Source organism: Hylobates moloch, unplaced genomic scaffold (assembly GCF_009828535.3).
Source record: "Hylobates moloch isolate HMO894 unplaced genomic scaffold, HMol_V3 SCAFFOLD_17, whole genome shotgun sequence".
Classification (NCBI taxonomy): domain Eukaryota; kingdom Metazoa; phylum Chordata; class Mammalia; order Primates; family Hylobatidae; genus Hylobates; species Hylobates moloch.
Window position 1 is genome coordinate 83,534,134 of NW_026652292.1, and position 19,061 is coordinate 83,553,194.

Sequence of the window (19,061 nt, forward strand, 5' to 3'; positions counted from 1 at the left end):
CTCGCGAGCACACACACAGCACACACACGAGCACACACACGAGCACACACACAGCACACACACAAGCACACACACGAGCACACACACGCACACAGCACAGAGCACACACACAGCACACACACGAGCACACAGCACACACAAGCACACACACGAGCACACACGCGCACACACACGAGCACACACACGAGCACACACGAGCACACACACAGCACACACACGAGCACACACACGAGCACACACACGCAGCCGAATGCTTGGCGGGGAGGCCCCCACACCGCACAGGCCCCACCCCTTGCAGGGCATCCCCGGCGGAGCCATGTCTGCCCAGGTGCTACCTCCATGAGAACCTCGTCCTGTTCGTCAAAGGGCTTCCCGTCTTTCCTGTTGTAAAACGTGGCGACTCCCACGATCTCCTCCTTCTTGTTGACGATGGGCATGGACAGCACATTCTTGATGAGCCACCCGGAGTCGTCCAGGGCCCCTTCCTGCGGGAGCCGTGTCCAGAGCTGAGCTCCGCCCTGAGGCTGGCCCTGGCCCGGGCGTGTGGCCGGGCAGAGTGACCTCACGTCTTCTCCCCTGGAGCCGTGACGACCGGGCTCACGTTCCTGTCTCTGCTCTCTGCATTCCCTCTCTCCCTCTTTGCATTTGGAGTTTACGTGCATGGTTTCTGTGTCATGATATTTTCCCACTGGAGGAGGTAGAGGCCGTTTTCCCACCAGGAGTGGTTTCATGGGCGTGTGTGGGGGCTGCGGTCACGGCCTCACGGGCGTGTGTGGGGGCTGCGGTCACGGCCTCAGGTAATCCGCCCACCTCGGCCTCCCAAAGTGCTGGGATTACAGGCGTGAGCCACCACGCCTGGCTGAGGTTGTTTCTTAAGTGGCGAAAACGAATTCACTTCCTCATTGCTGAATCAAAATCTCCTCTTCTGTAAGTATAATTTCTACCCAGGCCTGGACAGATACCTGAAATTTGAACATTTCATCGGCGGACGCGTTCATGATGTTACAAATCTGTAAACGGATCGGAAAAACGATTCATCCAAAGCAGCGGAAGGTCGGTTATGATCTAAAATGGCCTCTGCGGCCCTGAGGTGAGCTTCTAGGTAGGCAAAGCAGGGCAGCTGGCGGCTTGCTGAGGCACGCGGAGGCTGGCCGGGAGGGCAGGACGCGGCGGAGACAAGCACAAGCACACATCGCCACACCCAGCGAGGGCAAGGCTGTGGGGGCTCCAGACAGCACAGGACTCACAAAGCCGCTTTCCGCCACGTAGCTTGGAAGGCCGCTGGCCAGGGCCCAGTGATCGGCTGGGGGTGTGCTGTGGGCAGAGAGCAGGGGTCAGATGGGCCGGGCTGGGCTGGATGTGTGCATGCAGGAGTCGGATGGACTGGACGTGTGTGTGCGGGGGTGAGAGGGGCCGGGCCCGGCTGGACGTGTGTGTGCAGGGGTGAGAGGGGCCGGGCCGGGCTGCACGTGTGTGCAGGGGTGAGAGGGGCCGGGCCGGGCTGCACGTGTGTGCAGGGGTGAGAGGGGCCGGGCTGCGCTGGATGTAGGTGTACAGGGGTCAGATGGACTGGGCGTGTGTGCAGGGGTCTGGGGGTCTCTGGCTCATGTGCCATCCTCAGCATTTACTCTCCTGAGCGCCAGGGGGTTGAGGAGGCGAGGAGGCCGGGTTGGAGGACGGCTGTACTGCCTTCTTCCTCCTCCCCAGGCTGCCGTGCTGGGGCCCCTCCCTCTTGGGAACCCCTCCCTCTCCGGAGGCCGTGTGGCTTCAGCCTGCTTTCTAGGACTCAGCGTTGGCGCCTGCCCTGCCACCCTGACCCTGACTTGTGCTCAAGCCTGGCACCTGGATCCTGGTTCCTGCTTGGGGCCTGGGGATGGGGTCCTGATAGGCTTATGGGATCACAGGGCCACTGGGCCACACAGCTGTCCCTCCCTTGGCTGGAGTCCTGCCCTGACCTCCGGACTGGAGTTCTCCTCCTCTTCCAGCCCCACGGGGCCAAGACTCGGCCTCCTGGCTGGAGGCTCCACTGTCTGGGTTGGGCTGGTGGAGCCAGGGTCAGATCCTGGGGCCTTCATGCTCAATTGTTGCTAACGAGGCCGCCTGGACAGCTTGCCTGGTGCCCTGGACGTCCACTCTGGATGTCCACAGTGACTCAGGCTCCTCAGCTGCCCACGTCCTCCTCACCATCTCCCAGAACAGTGAGTCGGCTTCTGTCTCACCCCCCACTCCACTATGCCCCATGGCACACCGAGCACCACAGGCAGGGCCGGGCCAGGCCGACGCTGCTGGCTGCACCGTGAGAAGCCCTGGAGGCTGAGCTGCTGTCTGAGGGGCGGTCCCTCCCCCAGGGACGCTTCTGGTAAAATCCTGCACTTACGGAATGACCTTGATCTCCTCCTTGCCGTGGAGGATGTAGTCGATCACTTTGTAGAAGACGATTTCCTGAGAAGCAGAAGACACCCGTCGGGCGGCTGCCTGGCCAAGCTCTGAGGGGCTCCCCCCCCCCCCACACACACACGCAGCTACACACAGCCACACGCATGCACACACATGCACACCCCCACACACATAACCGTGCATGTGTACACACGTGAACAGATGTCTCCGCCGTGCGCAGGTATTCTACGAACGCGGGCGCATGCACACCCATGTCCACACATGCACAGGCTCAGGGTGCACACACATGCAGACCGTCATCAATACTCACGGGACACGCATCACACGCTGTGCTTTAGATCTGTCTTCCCAGTCTGTGTTCTGCACAATCCCACACACAAGCTGGGCCCGTACTCTCACACACACACACACACACACGCATCCTACACGTGCAGAGGGGGTCCCACGTGGGGAGATGGGGCAGCAGGAGCCCCCACAATCAGAGCCGACGTGGGCCTTCACGACCAGCCTGGCGGCCCTCATTCGAGGACCAGCCCTGGACACCCCATCCCTGGAGCACAGCAGTAGGGGAGCCTGGTGGAGACGACAGACAGGCACCCGGAGGCCCACCTGCCAGTTCCCACCTCCCTAAACCCCATCCCTATCCCTCCCTCTCCTGCCCTGCAGTTGGAGCCAGGGAAACAGAGGCGTGTGGACGGGCCCTGGGCCCCTCCCCTAAGACTCACCCGGCCATCAGGTGTGCGTGGGCCCGAGTACGGCTGGGACTCTCCCATCAGCACAGGCCACACGTCAAAAAATTCCTGGGCAGAGAAGAGGTGAGGGTGGGGCGGTCAGCGCGGGACCTGGGTCGGGCCAGGCAGGGGGTCCCTGAGCCACCGACGCCTCACCTTCTCCTTGGTCATGTCCAGGAGGCCCACGGAGTACCGCTCGCAGTTGAGGTAGGCCCGCACCGTGTAGAAGGCCTTGTGGAACTGCCTCTCGATGTCCGTCAGCTCCTCAAACACCTTGTTGGCCGACCACAGCAGCACCTGGAGGGAGGGGCACACCTGTGGGCCTGCGGCCACTGCCACCCTCACGCCTGTCTGACCACAGCAGCAGGGGTTTAACTCAAGCCTGACACTCAGCTGTGCTCCCTGATCTGACCACCTGCCCAGCCACGGAGCCTGGCACAGACCCTGACGGGTGGCGCCGTGGCCAGGTTTCATCTGAGCTTGTGGGGCCCGGGAGCCGGCTGGCGGTGAGGCCTGCAGGCTGCAGTCGCGTCCCCGATGACTCAGGAGTGGACGAGTGGAAAGTGGTATCCGTCGCTCTGAGCTTGAGAGGCAAACATCCGACCAGCCCTTCCTCAGCCCGGCCGCTCCGGAATCACCTGTGGCGAGCAGGGCTTTGGGAACATGGGGCCGTGGTTTCCGGACGTCAGGCCCCCTGTGGCCTCCGCCAAGCGTTGGAGAGTGAAGCATTGCTGACGCACTCCACGAGGTCCTGGCCAGACCCCGCGCAGGACATCCCGCCACACGGGCCCCTGGCTGCTGGGTCAGCGCTGCTGCCAGGCTCAGACTCACCCCAGGGCCCTCCTTGGGCCACCTTTCTCTGCCTCCTTGGTCAAGGCCCAGACCCGGGCACCGCCAGGCCCCGCCTCCTCACACTCGCGGTGGCTGCTGGGTCTTCTACCGCGTGGTGCCAGCTCCCTGTCCTCCGCTGCGGTGTCCTAGCCTGGCTCTCTCCCTGCCAGGCCTTCTGAAGTTCCACCCCCCGGCACTCAGCTCATGGTGGGAACAGGACCAGGCTCTCCTGTTGCCAAGGGCAGTGAGACGTTCGTAGCTTTATTTCCCAGTACATTGATTTTACTGATTGTAGTTTATCTTCAGTTGAATAATTGTATTTATGGGGTTTATGTGTTACGGGGTTTGGTGTGATGTTCTGATCTACGTATTTGTTGCAGAAAGATTCAATTAGGCTAATCAACATATCCATCACCTCACCAACTTGTTTTTTTGTGGTGAGAACATTACAAATCTACTTTCTAGCAATTTGGTATACAATACACTCATCCCTCGGTATCCTCAGGGAAATTGGTTCCAGGACGCCACTCTGATATCAAAATCTGCGGATGCTCAAGTCCCGGATGTGAAATGGCCTAGAGTTTGCACAGAGGTTGCACACGCCCCCCAACACTTTAAACCATCTCCGATGACTCAGCACCCCGTGCAAGGCAATGCCATGAAAACGGCTGTTCTACTGTATTGTTTTACATTCTTATTCTTATTTTTAATTTAAAACTTTCCCACATAATAAATCCTCAGAAGCAGAACCGCACTTACCGAGCACCCTGTGTACTGTGGTTAACGGCAGTGGTGGCCGCCATGCAGTGCAGCTGACCTCGAAGCCCACGGCTCCAGCTAACGAACGCTTTGCACCCTTTGACCAACGTCTCTGCTTTCTCTGTCTCTCCTCCTGCCCCGGCCTCCTGCAACCCCCTTTCCACCCTCTGTTTCCATGAATTCAGGGTTTTCGGATCCCACACGTGAGTGAGATCCTAGCTTCTCTCGGCCAGTGGCATCCTCCAGGTCCATGCACGTCAGTACTCTTCCCTGGCAGCATCCTCAGTGCCAGCTCTGCTGTTCCCAGAGTCCCTCCCTCCCTCCCTGCTGAGGCCCGGCCCCCAGCAGCCCCTGAGCACCAGCCTCTCTCCCCACAGCGTCCAACACCTTTTTCTCCCTGAAGCCTTTCCTGAGCCATGTTTCTCCAGTGACCCTGACCCCTGCCTTCCAGTCTCCGCCCGGTCTGCAGCCTACACTGACTCCTGCCTCACCGATGGGCCGCGGACCCTCCTCACTGGCCTCCGCACTCTCCTGCCCTGACCCAGTCACCGTCGCGGAGCCGCCCTGGCCGCAGTCACCGTCATGGAGCTGCTGCTGGTGCCACCCTCAGCAAAAGCTCCCAGCCTTCCCAGCCCCTATCTGAGTATGTCCCACCCCCTGTGTCCCTGTACCGGTCAGGAGCTTCGGCCCCGTGCCCGTGTGCAGAAGTTAGCTCAGTCACTGGAGTTAGTGGGTCCAGAACAGGACTTAGGAAAAGAGCAGGTGCAAATGGCGACCGCTCTACAGCTCTTCATAGCCCTGGCGCCTGCTGAATGGAGACGGCTCTTCATAGCTCTGGCGCCTGCTGAATGGAGACGGCTCTTCGTAATCCCAGTGCCTGTGGCTCGGAGACACCTTCAGCTGTAGATGTGCAGAATCGCCGGGTGCATTCTCCTCGCGTGACTGGTTCACCCAGAGCCACAGGTGGAGGCCTGGCCCCACCCCCTGTGCCCTCTGCGTCCCTCGCACGCTCAGTCTGTCTCCTGCTGAACTCAGCGCCTTCGCACGGGCTCTGGCCTCTGCCTCCAGGCCCTCATCCCAGGCCCTCCTCCTCCCAAGGCTTGGCCTCAAGTCCTTTCCAGGAGGCCCTCCCTGAGGACCCACCAACCCCCCTGGGGCCCCCACTCCCCATTCAGTCTGACCCCACGGAGGGCTGCCTCACGAGGCCCCCTGGACCGCAGCCTGTGTGGGGTTGGGAGGTGCAGGTGCTGGTGCCCGTACGGGCCTTGCGCCCACGCCCTCGGTGGTGCTTCTGCCCAATGCAGACCTCCAGGCACTGTGTGATTGCAGCCAGTGGCCACCAGGAGGCCTGTCTCCACACGTGAGCAACGGGGAGGGCGGCTCATCCGCCACCCCCACCCCCTCACGTCCCTCCGCCTGCTGCAGGGTGAGCCCCTCAACCCTCTGTTGTTAATGCATGGACGGGGAGTCAGGCATTTCCCCAACACACAGCAGTGAGGACCCGATGGCTCGCTGCAAGGGCAGAGAAGGTACCAGAGCCACACTTTTAAAACTGAGGTCTGTTGCTGGGTGGTTCCTGCTGTGTACCAGATTGCGTGCCCCTCCCCCCATGCATCTGTGAAGCCCTCACCCCAGATGCGATGGTGAGTGGAGGTAGGGCCCTGGGGGATGATTACCGTTAGGTGAGCTCACGAGAATGGGGCCCCTACGAGACGACTGGTGCCCTTATGGGACGAGGACACAGCAAGCCAGGGAGAGAGCCCTCGCCAGAAACGGAACCTGGTCAGCACCTTCATCTGGAACTTCACAGCCTCCAGAAGTTTCAGAAATGAATGCCCACTGTCTAAGGTGCTCGGTGTGTGGTATGTTGTTATGGCGGCTCAAGCTAATACAGAAGCAAAAACCACAAACAAGGGCGCAGAAGCTGCCAGCACCCTCAGCTGCAGCAAATGTTCAATACAGCCCAGCTCTCGGCCAGATGGACCCCAAATCCCACACTCAAGGCTGATTTGCTCCAGTCCCTGCTTTGGCCAAAAATTGTAAGTCGTGCTAAAAGGCAAGAAAAAGCAACAGTCCAAAACGGCAAAGCAAGCCTCAGAACCAGACTCAGATGTGACATGAAGTTGGGAATTATCAGACTGGGAATTTAAAATTGCTATGATCAGGCCGGGCAAGGTGGTGCACGCCTGTAATGCCAGCACTTTGGGAGGCTGAGGCGGGCAGTTCAACTGAAGTCAGGAGTTCAAGACCAGCCTGGCCAACATGGTGACACCCTGTCTCTACTAAAAATACAAAAATTAGGTGGCTCACGGTGGTGGGCACCTGTAATCCCAGCTACTCAGGAGGCTGAGGCAGGAGAATCACTGGAACCCGGGAGGCGGAGGCTGCAGTGAGCCGAGATTGAGCCACTGCACTCCAGCCAGGGCCACAGAGCAAGACAATATCTCAAAAAAAAAAAAAAAAAAAAGTAAAATTACGATGATCAATAAAGTTAAAGGCGCTACTAGAAAACGGAGGCAGCGCACCGGAGCAGATGGTAACATAAGCAAAGCGATGGACGCTCTGGGAAGGACAAGGTGTGCTGGAGAACAGGAAGTGCGAGGTGGAAACGCAGAGCTGCGTGTGTCCGAGGAAGGCGGCCGGGAGCGCGAAGACAGAAACGCCCCCGAAACGCAGAGGGAACCACGAGCGACAGACAATCGCAGAAGGTGCGAGTGGGCGGCGGGTGCCGGAAGGAGCAGAAAGAGCAAAGGAGAAGACATGTTGGAAGTAATAATGGCTGCGATTTTCCAAAATTATTGACAGGCACCAAACCGCACGTCTAGGATGCTCGGTGACTGTCAAAAAAGACAAATATGCCAAAAAACGGATCCTAAGGCACGTCATATGCAAACAGCAGACAACCAAGCTGAAAACCTCGAGGGAAGCTGGGGGTGCGGGAACATCTGACCAAGAGTGGAACGAGACGTTGGAAACATCTCATCAGAAACGAGGCGAGCAAGAGGAGAGTGGAGTGAAGTATTGGAAGTGTTGAGAAAAAAATGTGCTAACTTATAATTCTGTATCCAGTAAAATTATCCTTCAGAAGTGAAGGAGAAATAAAGACTTTCTCAGATAAACAGAAACTGAGGAATGTGTTACCAGTGGACTTGCCCAGCAGAAAATGTTCAAAGAAGTTCCTTGGAAACAGGAAGAATGAGATAGATCAGAAACTTGCATATGTGTGAAAAAAGGAAGAGCGGCAGAAAATAAATAAATGACAGGAAAGTAACATATTTTTCTTAATTTTTCTTAATTTCTCTAATAATAACTATTTGTTCAAAGTAATAATAGTAACAGTATATTACATGATTATAGCACATGGATAAGTAAAATAAATGACAGAAATTTTATAAGGGTGGAAGTGAGAAATTGTAGGTACATTGTTGTGAGACAGCCGCACTCTAAGTGAAGCAGTCTAATGCTATTTGGAAGAGGGCTTACAGTAGTCATAAATGATTATTGCAAATTCTGGAGAAATGCTAAAACTTTTTAGAAAAACAAGTATAACTGATAAGCTAAGAGAGGAGAGAGTGTGGGATAAGATGTTCAATTAAAACCAGAGAAGGCAGAAAAAAGAGGAGATGATACTAAAGCATAGGTGCAACACAGAGAAGATGTTTAAGAATATGGTATATATTAATTCAACTGTATCAATAATCACTTTAAATGCGACTAGCCTAGATACACCACTTGACAGATTTTCAGGCCGGATAAAAAGAACTAAGACCTGACCATATATACGTTGTCTATAAAAAACCCACTTTAAGTATAAAGACACACATAGTTTAAAAGTAAGGAATGAAGAAATATATGCTATGCTAATACTAATCCAAAGACACTGGGGTAGCTATATTAATTTAGACGAAGAGTACTTTAGAACAAGGAAAATTATTGGTGGAAGAGGCATGACAACATGATAAAGGGGTTGTTTCTCTATGAAGACATAAAAATCATTCATGTTCACACATCTAATAACAAAGCATCGAAACACATGAAGCAAAAGCTGATAGAGCTGTACGGAGAGACGCATCCTCCACTGCTGTTGGAGACTTACTACCCTCTATCAGAATGAGCACAACCAGCAGGCAGAGGCACAGTAAGGACATTGCTGAACTAAACAACCCTGTGGGCCGGGCACAGTGGCTCACGCCTGTCATCCCAGCACTTTGGGAGGCCGAGGCGGGCGGATCACCTGAGGCCGGGAGTTCGAGACTAACCTGGGCAACATGGCAAAACCCCGTCTCTACTAAAAATATAAAAAGTAGGCGGGCATGGTGGCGTGTGCCTGTAGTCCCAGCTACTCAGGAGGCTGAGGCAGGAGAATCACCTGATCCATGAGGTGGAGGTTGCAGTGAGCTGAGATCGTACCACTGCACTCCAGCCTGGGCAACAGAGAAAGAATCTGTCTCAAAAAAATAAAAATAAAAAAAATAAAAATCCTTAGCAAACTAGAAATAGAGAGAACTTCCTCAACTAGATTTTAAAAACTCAACAAAAATCCTAGAGCTAAGGGCATTCTTTTTTTTTTTTCTTTTTTTGAGACAGTGTCTGTTGCCCAGGTTGGAGTGCAGTGGCGAGTTGCTGGCACACACCACCATGCCTGGCTAACTTTTTTGCATTTTTTGTAGAGACAGTGTTTCACCATGTTGCCCAGGCTGGTCTCAAGCTCCTGGGCTCAAGCTATCTGCCTTAGCCTCCCAGAGTGCTGGGATTACAGGCATGAGCCACCGTGCTGGGTGATGTAATTCTTTTTTTTTGTTTTGTTTTGTTTTTCAGACAGAGTTTCACTCTTGTTGCCCAGGCTGGAGTGCAATGGCACGATCTTGGCTCATCACAACCTCTGCCTCCCTCGTTCAAGCGATTTTCCTGTCTTAGCCTCCCAAGTAGCTGGAATTACAGGCATGTGCCACTACGCCCGGCTAATTTTTTGTATTTTTAGTAGAGACGGGGGTTTCTCCATGTTGGTCAGGCTGATCTCAAACTCCCGACCTCAGGTGATCCACCCACCTCGGCCTCCCAAAGTGCTGGGATTACAGGCGTGAGCCACCGGGCCCAGCTGGGCGATTCATTCTTAATGGTGAGAAAGTGGATGCTTTCTCCTAAGATTGGGAATAAGGCAAAGATATCTCCCTCCTCTCACCACTCACATTCAGCGTTATACTTGAAGTCTTAGCTAGTGCGATAAGACAAGAAAAAGAAATACAATATATAGAGATTGAGAAGGAAGAACTAAAACTATCTTTGTTTGCAGATGACATGATTGTCTAGGTAAAAACACCAATAATCAATACAAAACTCCTGGCTTGGTGCAGTGGCTCACACCTGTCATCCCAGCACTTTGGGAGGCTGACGTGGGCAGATCACCTGAGGTCAGGAGTTTAAGACCAGCCTGGCCAACATGGTGAAACCCCGTCTCTACTAAAAATACAAAAATTAGGTGGGCATGGTGATGCACGTCAGTAGTCTCAGCTACTTGGGAGGCTGAGGCAGGAGAATCGCTTGAACCTGGGAGGTGGAGGTTGCAGTGAGCCAAGATTGTGCCACTGCACTCCAGCTTGGGTGACAGAGTGAGACTCTGTCTCAGAAAACAAAAAACAAAAAACATGTGTCTCTGACGGCTGTGTGTGGGGCTGTGGTCAGGGCCTCATGGGTCCCCCAGGAGCTGGGAGGCCTGGGTGGCCTGCCCCTGCCACACAGCCCAACAGACCTTGGTTTTAAAAGTGTGGCTGTGACAGTACTTGGTGAGCCCCCTGGACATGACCAAGGAGAAGGTGAGGCCTCGGGCACTCAGGGACCCCTGCCCAGCCTGACCTGGCTCCTGCGCTGACCGCCTCACCCTCACCTCTTCTCTGCCCAGGATACAAAGTTAACATACAGAGGTCCATTGCTTTGCTTTATAACAGCAATGAACAATTGGAATTTGAAATTAAGAACCCAATATCTCTTACATTACCATGTAGTACTTAGGTACAAATCTAATAAAAATATGGATTTGTATGCAAAAAACTGCATATGTATGTACAAATACTTAGGTACAAATCTAATAAAATTATGGATTTGTATGCAAAAACTGCAAATTCTGATGAAAGGAATCAAAGATCTAAATAAATGAAGAGATATTCTGTGTTTATCAATGGGAAGATACATTATTTCTGAGATGGCAATTTTTCCCAACTTGATCTACAGATTTAATACAGTCCCAATTACAACACCAGTAAGCTACTTTGTGGATATTGACAAACTGACTCTAAGGTTTATGTGGAAAGGCAACAAACCCAGAATAGCTAGCACAATATGCAGAAGAAAGACAATTAGAGCGCTGACATTCCCAACTTCAAGACTTAACTCTAAACCTACAGTGATCAAGATGGTCTGGTATCATGGACGAATAAACGCATACAACAGTGGAACAGAATAAAGAGCTCAGAAATAGACTCACACCAACAGAGCCAGGTGATCTTTGACAAAAGAGCAAAAGCAATACGATGGAGAAAAGGTAGGCTTTCTCAACACATGGTGCTGGGTCAACTGGGCTTCCACATGCCAACACAACCACACAAAAAGTTAATCTAGATGCAGACCTTGCACCTTTCAGAGAATGAATCACACATCTAATGTAAAATACAAATCTATGCGACTTCTAGCAGACAATGAGAGAAAATCTAGGTGACCCTGGGTTTAGTGATGAGTTTTTAGATACAACACAAAATACAATCCATGAAGAAAAAAAATGCTAAGTTGGATTTTTTTTTTTCCAAGATGGAGTCTCGCCGTGTCATCCAGGCTGGAGTGCAATGGTGCGATCTCTGCTCACTGCAACCTCCGTCTTCCAGGTTCAAGTGATTCTCTTGCCTCAGCCTCCTGAGTAACTGGGATTACAGGTGCCCGCTGCCATGCCTGGCTAATTTTCATATTTTTTTAGTAGAGGTGGGGTTTCACCATCTTGGCCAGGCTGGTCTTGAACCCCCGACCTCAGGTAATTGGCCTGCCTTGGCCTCCCAAAGTGCTGGGATTACATGAGCCACCACACCTGGCCAATTGGACTTTATTATAATAAAATTTAAAACTATTTTGCAAAATACAGTGTAAAGTGAATTAAAAGACAAGCCACATCTTGGTAGAAAATATTTGCAAATCACTCTTCTTTTTTTGTAGAGATGGGGTCTCACTATATTGCCCAGGCTGATCTCAAATTCCTGGCCTCAAGTGATTCTCCCACTTCAGGCTTCCAAAGTGCTGGGCCTGTAGAGGTGAGCCACTGCTCCTGGTCTCAGCATCACTTTTTTTATTTTTTTGGAGATGGAGTCTCGCTCTGTCGCCCAGGCTGGAGTACAGTGGTGTGATCTCGGCTCACTGCAGCTCCTGGGCAGAAGGACCTGAAGAGGAGAACCCAGCTCCTGGGTTCAAGCGATTCTCCTGCCTCAGCCTCCTGAGTAGCTGGGACTACAGGCATGTGCCACCATGTCTGGCTAATTTTTTGTATTTTAGTAGAGATGGGGTTTCACCGTGTTGCCCAGGCTGGTCTCAAACTCTTGACCTCAGGTGATCCGCCCGCCTTGGCCTCCCGAAGTGCTGGGATTACAGACGTGAGCCACCACGCCCAGCCTCAGCATCACTTTTGAATACAAGTTTAACTTTCTCATGCCAGAAGCAGGGCTTAGTCACCCTTGACAGTTTCCAGTTCTGCCCCTGAATGGCTCGAGCCGATGGCAGCCATAAGAACTTAGAGGCATCTCTCCTGCCCAGAAGCCTGAGCTCCCCACTTCGCCCCCTTTCCTTTAGAAAAGGCCATTCAGACATTTGCCCGTGAACTTAAGGGACCTGCTCTCTATTGCCTCATGTTTGCTGCTAGCAGAGCCCCTGCTCTGCCTGACCTGCCATTTCTGCCTCCTGTGAACTGTGGACCCCAAGAAAAACATCACAGAACTGCCCTCCTGCCATCCTGGGAAACACAGCAAGACTCTGTCTCTAAAAAAAAAATTACCCAGGTGTGGTGGGGCACACCTGTAGTCCCAGCTGCTTGGGAGGCTGAGGCAGGAGGATCTGTTGAGCCCAGGAGTTGGAGGCTGCAGTGAGCTATGATTGCACCACTGCACTCCAGCCTGAGCAGCAGAGTGAGGCCTGTCTCAAGAAAAAAAAAAAAAAAACGCCCCCAAAAACCAAAACTGCCCTCTGGAGTCACTGTGCCCTTCCTGCCGGGACCTGTAGTGAAAATCTTTGCACGTGTTTCCTATCACAGTGGTGGACTGCATTTGTGCTTCCATCTGAAGAGCTAGGAGCCACCCCAGGCCAGCTTTTCCCTGGGACGCTGGAGGGAACAGAGGGTTGGGTTCCCTGTGCCAGAGCGATGGCCAGGTAGGCATGACCTGGGCATGGGTCAGACAAGCCTCAGGCACCTGCCGATATGAACAAGTTTCCTGCGTGAGGGAGCCCCTGGTTGTGGGCTGGATAATTAGGCACGAGGCTGCCCACCGAGTGAAAGAATGATCCTGTGAAAGGTGCGGGATAAACACCAGGCCCAGCCCCCCCTCATTACCTGCTAGGGTAACGAGGACCCCTCATTACTGGGACCCTCACTGGGGCCTTCAATGGGACCCCAATTTAGCAAGAAGCTCTCAAAACAAACATATCTGATAAAGGACTTGTGTTGAAAATATATTTAAAAACTCTGGTCGGGTGCAGTGGCTTACACTTGTAATCACAGCGCTTTAGGAGGCCGAGGCAGGAGGATCATTTGAGGTCAGGAGCTCGAGACCAGCCTGGCCAACATGGTGAAACCCTGTCTCTACTAAAAATACAAAAACTAGCTAGGCGTGGTGGCGGGCGCCTGTAATCCCAGCTACTCGGGAGGCTGAGGCAAGAGAATAGCTTGAATCCGGGAGGTGGAGGTTGCAGTGAGCCGAGATTTCACCATTGCACTCCACCTGGGTGACAAGAGTAAGACCCTGTCTCCAATAAATAAGTAAATAAATAAATAAGTAAATAAAATAAAAACAAAACTCTTTAAATGATAAGAAAACAACCCAATCAAACAGGGCAAAAGATCTGAACAGACATCTCACCAAAGATTAAGATGTACAGATGGCAAATATGTAAATGAATAGACGTGTGACATCATCTGTCATTAGGGGATTGTAAATTACAACAATAATGAGATGCTACCATACACCCATCCCACTACAGCCCTGCAGATGCACAGCACAGAACACGCGGGCAGGCAGGGAGGCAGACGCATGGCAAGAACAGCAAATGCTGGTGAGGGTGCAGAGCAGCAGGAACGCTCACTCGTCACTGGTGGGAAGGAACAGAGCAAGCTGCTTTCTGGCCTCAGTAAGACTGAAGGCAGAAGAAACTCTGCATCAACCCGGTATTCTACTCGATGACACTGTTCTCCACGGGGTGCGGGTGAACAATCCTGACGCGGCTATACCCCTGCGCTGGAATCAGACAATTAAGTGCCTGGGCGGAGGACGGCTCCCAGGCGTCCCACTGTTGGATGGGAATTCACATAGCAGCAAGAGGTGTCGTGGACCAGGGTTGGAGACGTCAGCTCGAGCGCGATGGTCACGTGCAGGAACATTTGCAGCTCTGCGCACACGCAGGGGACGCGCGAGGGCTGGCAGAGCACGGCTGCCTGTCACTCTGCCGGCCGAGAGGGCCTGGAAGCAGCGACCCCGGCAACCAGCACAGCCGGCCCCCAGGCCGTGGCTCCTGTTACTGCTTTCCAACAGAAGGAACCGGGCTCCCGGGAGAAGTGGCTGATGGCGAGACCAGGACAGGAAATACACAATGAGCCAGGGGCTTCCTGTAGCGCTAAGAATCGACGAATTTCAAAACCAAGCCAGGCTGGGCGCAGTGCCTCACACCAGTAATCCCAGCACTTTGGGAGGCTGAGGTGGGCGGATCACGAGCTCAGGAATTCGAGACCAGCCTGGCCAACATGGTGAAACCCCGTCTCTACTAAAAATACAAAAATTAGCCGGGCGTGGTGGTGCACGTCTGTGATCCCAGCTACTAGGGAGGCTGAGGCAGGAGATCGCTTGAACCCGGGGGGCAGAGGTTGTAGTGAGCCCAGATGGACCCTGTCTCGAAAACAAAACTAAACAAAAACAAAAAACAAACCAAAGCAAAACCCCGCAGTGATGGGGTCATGTAAAAAGCGCACAGGAGCCAAGAAAAAGAGCTCCCAGTGGCCAAAGCTGGACTCACGTGAGCAAGAAAATGAATAAAATCATATTGAATTACAACCTAAGCATACAATACTCGTAAGTCCACACTGACATAAATAAATGGTTGAATAAATTAGTAAATGAGGAGAAGAGACAAATCTCTCATGCAAAAGAATTCCAGATACATTACACAGATGGTCTCCCTGGTCCCCGGCTCCCACGGCCCTGGCCTGTGAGAGGCCTGCTTGGATTGGGGCTGAGACGTCCCTCCGGGGGTTTCTCACAGGTGTCCACTGGCTGGATGGCTGGATGCCACAGGGACCCTGACCGCCTTTCTAGACTGCCCCTGAGGCAGCCCTGGGGCCAGGAGGCGGCCCCTAAACCCAGCCGTCCTCCAGATGCTGAGATAAAGACCTCAGCCCCTCGCCACGTTCAGCAGGCTCGCAGCAGGTGACCAGGGCCAGGCAGCGCCCACAGGCAGAACAAGACACGGCGAAGGCAGGAGGTGACCCGCCGTCTTCACAGTTCTCCTTTGTGGCTCAGCCCCCAGGCCACTGTGTGGACGGCTTCCCAGCCCCAACATAGAGCCTCCCTCCCCTGGCCCACTCATTATCCATCCAGTTCTCCCCTGAGCCAGGGTCTCAGACGGGAGGACCACCTGCCCTGGAGGCCATCCCCCTGTGTTTTCCCACGCACCTCGGCACACCTGACTCCATAAGGTCCTCAGGCCTCCCTCCCCAGCGTCTCAGCCAGGGCCGGACCTGCCAGGGAGCCCCTCTGCCCCCTGCTCACTCATCACTCATGCTGGCTTCTCCCAAGGAGGTTAGGCGCAGCCTCTAGGAAGGGTGCCCCTTTCCCCCTCTGCAGGTGCCTCACACCCACTCTGGCCAGATCGCAGGCAGGTGGCAGATGGGTCTGGCCACTGCAGCTCAGCACAGCCACAGAAGCCATGGAGCCCTCCTCTCCCCAGAGCAATGTCCACTCCAGGACCTACCCAGGTGAGCACAAGACCACCTGCCACCACCCGCCTCTGTGCAGGCAGCGAGATGGGCGGAGGGACCCTGGCCCATGTGGGCAGAGCTGTGCTCCGCGTGTGGGTACCTGGCCGCGGCGCGTCTCGCAGTTGTGGAGGTAGCTCAGGTGATAGATCTTCAGGTACAACGTGGCAAAATTCAGGTACTTCAAGAACACCTGAAACAGGAATTGCAACAAGAGGAGTTAAAATTCCAGTTTTCAGACATGTGCCCCCGTGGATATTTTGCAGGAGAAACATGCTCGCCTGAGGGTGCCCAGGCACGCCAGGAAGCTGTGCCCCGCAGACAGACATGGACTGGCACACACAAGCTCAGGTGCACAGGGCGGGCACACAATCTCTCTCACACACACACAGGTGTGCGCAGACACACAGGAGCACAGCGATGTGCAGATGAGCACGTGGAGCCCAGCAGCCCTGCAGACGCACAGCACAGAACACGCGGGCAGGCAGGCAGGCAGGTAAGGAGGTGGACGCTCAGCACGGAACAGGCGGGCGGGCGGGCAGGCAGGGAGGCAGACTCGCGGCTGCCCAGGTGCCCCCCACACTCACATCTTCGTCTTCGCTGGTGAAGAACGGGCCGTTGAGCTTGTTCACCGCCATGATCACCGCCACGACGTCTTTGCCATTCATGATGGGTGTGGCCAGCATATTCTTTGTCTTGTACTCAGTGAGCTCGTCAGCAAATGAGCTGAAGTGAGGGCACTGCCCAAGAGAGGAAACAGGCTAAAGAGGCCGTCGCTCCGTGGGCCTGGAGCCCGCACCACTGGGGTTGTCGTCAAGCTCTGTGGAGGCTGCTGCCCTCCAGGTGTGAGGTGCCCCGGGGCCCTGCTGGGCACTGGGACGGAGCCACTGGGCAGTGACAGCTGGGCCTGTCCCTGTGACTCCAGCCTGGCTCCATGTACCTCTGTGTGGAGGACGCTGGTGCCCCCCAGTGCTCAGTCCAGCAGACTTGGACAGGCCTCGTGGGTGGCCCCGCCCTGCCTGGCACCTCCCGCACCTGCCGCCCTCTGGCCATGTTGGGCCTGCCTGCTTGCCTTGTCCCTGAAGCCTCCTGGTGCCCCCCACCCTCTCCTGCCTTCAGCCCCCTGCAGGATGCTCCTACACTCTTCCCTGAGAGACAGCCATCGGTAGGATGTGAGATGGGCCCATCCTGACTGGGGGATTGTTCGTCGGACGCTTTATCCAGGGCAGGTGCAGCTGGCAGTCTGTCCTCCACCCCTCTGGCCTCCCAGGCCCACACTCCCAGGGGTCTGCTCCCTGGAGTCTGGGGCCCACCGTGATGAGAACTTTGCCTGCCTCTGGCTCCCAGGGGGTACCCACCTACCCTCACTCCTACCCTCACTCCCACCAGATTTAGAGCAGCCCCTCCACTCTTGGGTCTTAGGTTCCGGCCCCTCAAGGAACGGGTCAGCTGAACTCTGCCTCAGCCCAGACACAGTGAGGGTAACTGAGACCAGGCACCCCCCGGCGACTGGGATTCTGTCCTTCAGAGAGTTGGATGTGACCCCAGGCCCTCCTCTTACTTCCTGGTTCTGACATTTGTTTACATGAGGCCAGGGTGCCCTGGGGCAGTGACCCAGATGGACGGCTCTGGGGTCAGCCCTGCTGGGGTCAGGACTTCCCACCTGGGCGACCTGCAGCAGGCACAGGGCGGTTCTGTGGCCTTCTCCTCACCAGTCAATGGGGCAAAAATAACAGGCTCTGCCCTCGGCCACTGCGCCGCCAGCTGAACGGGAGCTCCTGGGATGCGCCTCACATCTCCTGCTGTTTCTAGGGACGGCGGCCCCGCAGCGGCAGAGGGCAGACTCCTCGCAACTCCCCTCCACCCCCTTCCCCTGCAGCAAGGATGAGAGGTCAGAGGAAGCCTGCTGGGGGCTGGCCGAGGTGCCAGCGTGCTCCTAAATGGCACCCACCCTTCCTGCTCCTCCTTTCCTGATTCTTGGAGATACAGCTGCTGCCCATAGCCATGTGGGCTGGCATTGAAGGAAAACCAGCGTTTAAAAGATGGTGGAGCACGAAGACAGGTGTGAGCCCTGGCAGGGGTGGCAGCGTGGGCTGTGGGGCCAGCATCCCTTTATCGGATCTGAAACAGGGATGGTCCCTGAGGGAGGGCTCATCTCACCACCTGCAACCCCTGAGGGCTCATCTCTGCACCTGCGTCCCCCGAGCGCTCATCTCTGCACCTGTGTCCCCTGAGCCACGCACAGCACACTCCTGCCTGCTTGTCGTGGTGCCTGTTGTGCCTGTGGCGGTTTGGACAGTGTCTCCCCCACCAGCCATCGGTGTTACAGTGGCCACCATGTGTGCTCCCTGCTGAATTCAGAGTCTCTGTTACTGTTTCCCTCCCTTTCTACCTGCAGCCCATCCTTTTACCCATCCCTTGCCAACCTCACTGACACCCTCACCTGGGGTCCTTCCCTGGCTGCTGATCTTCACAGCATGACACCTGGACATATACCAGTGATTATGGAAAGAGCACAACGTGACCCTCAGACGGCACCACACAGATCCACACAATGTGACCCTCAGACGGCACCATGCAGATCCACACAACGTGATCCAGAGATGGTGCCACACACATCCACACAACATGACCCTGAGACGGCACCACACAGATCCCCACAATGTGACCCTCAGACAGCACCATGCAGACCCACATGTGATCCAGAGATGGTGCCACACAGATCCACACAACGTGACCCTCAGATGGTGCCTCATGGATCCACATGTGATCCTCAGATGGCATCACACAAGATGACCCTTAGATGGTGCCACACACAAATCCACACGACGTGACCCTCAGACAGTGCCACATGGATCGACACAGCATGACTCTCAGCTGATACCACATGGATTCACACAACGTGATACTCAGATGGTGCCACACAGATTACAGCATGACACCTGGACGTATACCAGTGATTCTGGAAAGAGCACAACATGACCCTCAGACGGCGCCGCATGAATCCATGCAATGTGACCCTGAGATAGCAGACGGTGCTACACAGATCCACACAGGATGACCCTCAGATGGTGACACATGAATCCATGCAATGTGACCCTGAGATAGCAGATGGTGCCACACAGATCCACACA

At 54.7% G+C, this 19,061-nt stretch overlaps 1 protein-coding gene across 1 annotated transcript in view; it reads right to left on the bottom strand.

Annotated features, from left to right (window-relative positions):
- Positions 1 to 19,061, bottom strand: part of PDE6B (phosphodiesterase 6B) — a 38,821-nt gene that overhangs the window by 11,219 nt on the left and 8,541 nt on the right. Inside the window, exons 2-9 of the mRNA XM_058430111.1 lie at positions 16,515 to 16,667; positions 16,031 to 16,120; positions 3,285 to 3,425; positions 3,123 to 3,197; positions 2,378 to 2,442; positions 1,248 to 1,314; positions 963 to 1,010; positions 336 to 485 (exon numbers count right to left, since the gene is read on the bottom strand). Coding sequence (XP_058286094.1) covers positions 336 to 485; positions 963 to 1,010; positions 1,248 to 1,314; positions 2,378 to 2,442; positions 3,123 to 3,197; positions 3,285 to 3,425; positions 16,031 to 16,120; positions 16,515 to 16,667 — 789 coding nt within the window. The remainder of the gene's footprint in view (positions 1 to 335; positions 486 to 962; positions 1,011 to 1,247; positions 1,315 to 2,377; positions 2,443 to 3,122; positions 3,198 to 3,284; positions 3,426 to 16,030; positions 16,121 to 16,514; positions 16,668 to 19,061) is intronic.